The sequence below is a fragment of the Sinocyclocheilus grahami genome, unplaced genomic scaffold, assembly GCF_001515645.1.
Source record: "Sinocyclocheilus grahami isolate Dianchi unplaced genomic scaffold, SAMN03320097.WGS_v1.1 scaffold1922.1, whole genome shotgun sequence".
In the NCBI taxonomy this organism is placed as follows: domain Eukaryota; kingdom Metazoa; phylum Chordata; class Actinopteri; order Cypriniformes; family Cyprinidae; genus Sinocyclocheilus; species Sinocyclocheilus grahami.
In genome coordinates, this window is record NW_015507101.1 from 50,125 (window position 1) to 55,612 (window position 5,488).

Here is a 5,488-nt window from a genome sequence, read left to right on the forward strand (position 1 = left end):
TCACCCATGATTGCAGTCAACGGCTCATCCTGCTCTCATTAAATATTTCTCCTGTCACATCAGGATCTTGCTCAAGTCCACTATTAACCTTTCTTCTAGATCTGTGTTACCTGCAGGAACAGGATGTGATCCTGTGTGTGTGAAAGATGCTCCAGCTCAGCGTCTCTCCTCCTCAGATCATTGAGCTCCTGCTCCAGTCGCTCCAGTTGTCCTTCAGCTCGTCTCACTGCAGTCTTTTCCTGATCTCTGATCATCTGTGTGACCTCAGTGCGGCGTCTTTCAATGGAGCAGATGATCTCAGTGAAGATCCTCTCACTGTCTTCCACTGCTGTCTGTGCAGAGCGCTGTTGGACACGCATAAAAATCACAGTGGCTTCAGTGGGACTGAAGGAAGAGAATTCTGAGACGGAGACAAACTTCTCTTCTTCTCCAGACTCACCTTATGAGACTGCACAGCCTTTCTCAGCTGCCAAAGATCTTTCTCTCTCTGCTGGATTCTCTGCTGAAACTGCTTCTGCATCTCCTTCAGCTGCTTCTGGAGAACAAACCAATAACAGGAAACATAAGAATACATAAACAATGCTACATAAAACAAATTGATATGAATCCAATATCTGTGAAATGGTGTACTGAAGTGGTTAAGTATCTAGCATGGTGGGATTATAGATTCAATCCACATTAGTTTTCTGAAAAGAGATTATAACTGAACTATGGCAGATGGACAGTGACTGAAGCAAGGAAACAGGTGTATGAAAGTCTGTGAAAATCCCACTGATGGGAGACAACAGATCCATTAAGAAAAGTATTTGCATGTCAATGAGTGAAACCTTAGCTCGATAACCTCAAGCAGAAGGTGAAGTGTTGCAGGGCTTTTGAAGAATCTGCATGTCCGCATTATTTATTAAATGTGTAGTTTTAAAGGAATAGTTCACCAAACAAACAAACAAATAAATAAATTCTACCATTCAGTTTTCCTTATGTTGTTTTTCAGCCTGTATAACAAATAAATAGATGAATAATGTCAAATTACGTAATATGTCTCTTACGTAACAAACATATTGATGTCAATAACATCCAACCTCACTGGCTCATGCATGTACTGCCTCACTGGCTCATATGACTAAATGTCACCTTTTTTTAAATTTGGGGTCTGTATACAGTACATGAACTAATCAAATATTTGATTTGGTAGTGAGCCCTGCTGAAAAATCAAGCATAAATTCCATGCTGGTCCTTGCTGGTTAGCGTTTGTATAGTGCTCGTTAGTGCTTATATAGTGCTGGTATAGCTAGTGGAACAGCATAGTCATGCTGTTCATAAGCAAAATAGAGCTGGTGAAGCTGATGCACCAGCATGTTCTTGCAGGATTGAGTGCGAGTATATACATAATAAGTGAAGATGCTGAGGATGATCTAATGGCACTTTTCCACTGTGTGGTACAACTCGGCTTGGTTTGCTTTTCCACTGCAGTTTAATACCGCTTCAAAGTGATTAGGATTATAGACTGATTGTTTTAGTTGTGCCGCCACCTCGTCCACTGACTACGATACAGCCATTTCTTTTTTTTCAAGTTGCGTACAATGGTCGTTCAAAGCAAGTCATATAAAAAAGTTGAAAGCAAAAAAATTATACTGCGGTGGCTGCTGCTGACTATTTAAATCTAGCGGGTTTGGTGTCTCGTGTCGCAAATCCAATGACACTGGTAGTGATGATTCTCTCTGACCAATCAGTGATCTGCAGTTTTTACAGGTCACATTTTAGTATTGGTACGGCTGGCCTGGAACCTCAACCGAGGTGGTACTAAAAAAAGTACTAGGTACTAGGTTCTGTACACAGTGGGAACCATAAACAGATGAACGTTCTTTAAAATATCTTCCTCAGGAAAAAGAAAGTCATACAATTTTGGCATGACGGGAAGAATAAATCATTTTTGGATAAGCTACTGCTCTAAATTCATACCTGTTTCTCTGTCCTCTGTGCTGCAGCTGATACAGTGTTGTGGTTTTTATGTTCATCCATCGTACACAGCACACATATACACTTCTGATCAGTGCGACAGAAAACCTCAAGAAGCTTGTCATGTTTCTGGCAGATCATCTCCTGCAGTCGTCCAGTGGCTTCAGTCAAATTGTGACCCTTTCCTTTAAAGAAACTGTCATGTTGCTCGAGATGATTCTGACAGTAAGAGTTCAGACACACCAGACAGGACTTGATAGCTTTGTATTTTCTTCCAGTACAGACGTCACACTGCACATCTCCAGCTCCAGCGTAACAGTCAGCAGGAAGTTTGGTCTTCTTCAGTTTCTCCACCACTTCAGCCAGAATGGTGTTTTTAGCTAAAGCAGGTCTTGGACTGAAGGTCTGTCTGCACTGAGGGCAGCTGTAGACTCTCTTCTGATCCTCCTGATCCCAGCAGCCTGTAATACAGCTCTTACAGTAACTGTGTCCACAGGAAGTGGTCACTGGATCCTTAAAAAGATCCAGACACACTGGACACATGAACTCACTTTGATCCACTGAAATTCTGGCTTCTGCCATCTTACTGCAAGAATACAGAGACACACAAACACACAACAGCTCAACTAAAGTTAGTTTCTCTTTCCCCGTTTCCTGGTTCTATGTTTGAGTGACGTGAATAAAACAAGGCACGGTTGCCATGTCCCAGAAAAATTTACAGCCAAAAGCTGACTCATACCCCGTCCAAAAGGAATGAAATCCAGCCCAATTTTCCCACTGTCCCATCACAGTTCACAGCTATGGGATTCCCATAAATTGCCTTAGAACAAATAAAATCAAAATGATTTAAAGTTTATGTTTCATTCTTGATTTTATCTAGGCTTGTTTAAATGACATATGGATATATTTAATTATTAGGGACCAAGAACCAATGGTGTGAAGACCCTCTTGGAATTGCTCTGTTTATTAATAATAACACCGGGAAGGCCTGTGGCACAGCCTTTCATTGGAATTTTTTTTGACTTGATCTTACCTTTACTGCTTTATAAGAATAAGCACTATAATATATACTATATATATAAACTCTATAAAGCTGTTAAAGGTTTACAAAAAAATATGAAAAAATGTTTCACAAACAGCTTGGTCTCTTTCAAGGTAAGGAGCCAGATTTTGATGTAACAAGCTACTGATATGGACTCCTCATAAAATATTTAATGCTGAACTAAATTAACAAATACATGGCATAAACACATGGCATTACAGATACAAACCACTTGTTTAGTTCTTGTAAATTTCCAGTAAGGTTCCATCATCTATTTTCTTTAGGACAGCTAAAGCTGTAGGCTCCTGCTCACAAAAACCCCTGCAAGTTCCAACAGTATTCCGATCTACACCCAGCCATGCTTAAAGGGGTAACTGATTATGATTTCACTTTTTTAACTTTGGTTAGTGTGTAATGTTGCTGTCTGAGCATAAACAACATCTGCAAAGTTATGATGCTCAAAGTTCAGTGCAAAGGGAGATTGTCTTTTAGAGAATTCGCTTTTTAAAGAGCAGGTCATATGGTATTTTAAAGTGTCCTAATATTGTGTTGAGTCCCCTACAACATGTTTAAATGCATCTAAGGTAAGAAAACATTGTAATTTTCTCAGAATATACATTTAATATTAGAATAATTTGTCAATGATTTCGAAACGATTCGTTCGAAGCAGACTCATCCCTTCCGTAAGCCTACTCTGCTCTGATTTGTCAGCTGGCCAAGTCTGTTGTGATTGGTCTTTCCATATAAAATGCGTGTCGTAAACAAAACGTCCATTACCATAATTCAATTTTGCTCCGGAGGGTTACTTGTAAACAAAGATGCTATAAGGTTACAAAAATGGCATAGATATTTTGATACTGATATAGGATGTGTAACGAATCAGCTCATGACAGGAAATATGAATAATTAACCATAACTAGTTATAATTAACTATTCATATTTTAGATCCGCTGTAGATATTTTGCTGACCTCTCAGGGTCAACTGTCTTGTCAATTCCAAGAATGTTAATTTCCTGGTTAAGGGAAATAACTTTCTTACTGTACAATTCTACAAAGCTTGTAGCGTAAATCTGCATGATTAGTGACTCCGGTTATGAGCAAACAATGAACACGTCAAGTGTGATACAAGTATCAAATTAAAATTAGTGTGTCAGATTGTTCGAGACGCTACAGATGATACCGATGCAGTCGCTCAAACTGAAACTCCATCGCAAGCACAGCTTGATCAGGACGTTTCTCAGTGGTACGTTTAAACTTTGTATGTGATACTTTATGTGATGTGTAACAGTGGTTTTAATGCATTCATTATTATTATTATTTACTTATTTGAGTTGCACGTGTGGGGACTGTGTTAGAATGCCCAGTGAGGCTGAAAACACAGCGTCTTCTTGACATGATGTAAACGCACTAACTAGCAGAAATGTTTGTGGGCAGGTCAGTGTTCGTATTTCGTGGGCAGGTGGGGATTATGCAAATGTATGTGTTAACTTGTGACATATAACAGGCAGAAAATTAGAAAATATGATGAAAGTTGAGACAGAGCGCACATCAAGTAGGTGGTACTGCGCCTGTGTAGAGCTCGTCCGTCCGCACTCATCCGCAATTTAGTATACTTTGCGTACTATCCGTGGAAAGTGAAGTATACCCGGGCCTTAAGGAGAAATGTCTGATAGGACGATGGCGAATTATTTGCAGATCCTGAGCACCAATGACGAACATCTAATTTTGTCAAATGTGTGGTAAGTACTGCCGCTCCATAGTATAGAGTCCTTGTGATGGTATTGACATTTTTTTTATCCTCCCATCTCATAGGCTATTTATTCCATTTAGGGTTTCCGTAGTACACTTCATTTCCTTTCCGAACACAGAACTGGAATGCGGCGGATTGCGGGAGAGGGGGTGTGTGGGTGGGGGGGGGGGATCACAATGTCAGTTTAACATTGTGATGGCTGTCAGCCATCGGCGATGGATGATGGCATCCTCTATCGGCCCAACCCTATTCTAAACCATCTATTGTGTTTTATTGTTCCACTATAGTAATGATAATATTTACAATAATATATTGAATTTGATAGGTGTCTCTCACATTGTTCCACAGCAACATTAAAATAGTGTAGATTAATGTACAATGTTTTATAATAATAGTTTATTCTATTTAGTGTCCATTTAATTCATTTAACATATTTAAAGGGGTCATATGATGTGATTTCAATTGTTTCTTTCTCTTTGGAGTGTTACAAGCTCTTGGTGCATAAAGAAGATCTGTAAAGTTGCAAAGACTAAAGTCTCAAATCCAAAGAGATATTCTTTATAGACAGGGGTGCACATAAGTGGTCCGCAGGTCACCATGCACAACCAAAATAAGATATGTGCTGTGTAAATTAGTTCAGAGCACGCATTTGCGTACCTACATGGTTGACAGCTGTTAATGCACAATTACCATTTAGATCTCCAAGCTGAAAGCATAAATCTTTATGATCTTTAGCAAAA

The 5,488-nt window shown here is 39.4% G+C and overlaps 1 protein-coding gene across 1 annotated transcript in view; it reads right to left on the bottom strand.

Moving 5' to 3' along the window:
- Positions 1–2,538, bottom strand: part of LOC107573354 (tripartite motif-containing protein 16-like) — a 22,044-nt gene extending 19,506 nt beyond the window's left edge. Inside the window, exons 1-3 of the mRNA XM_016259796.1 lie at positions 1,960–2,538; positions 440–535; positions 111–344 (exon numbers count right to left, since the gene is read on the bottom strand). Coding sequence (XP_016115282.1) covers positions 111–344; positions 440–535; positions 1,960–2,538 — 909 coding nt within the window. The remainder of the gene's footprint in view (positions 1–110; positions 345–439; positions 536–1,959) is intronic.
- Positions 2,539–5,488: the final 2,950 nt, after the last annotated feature.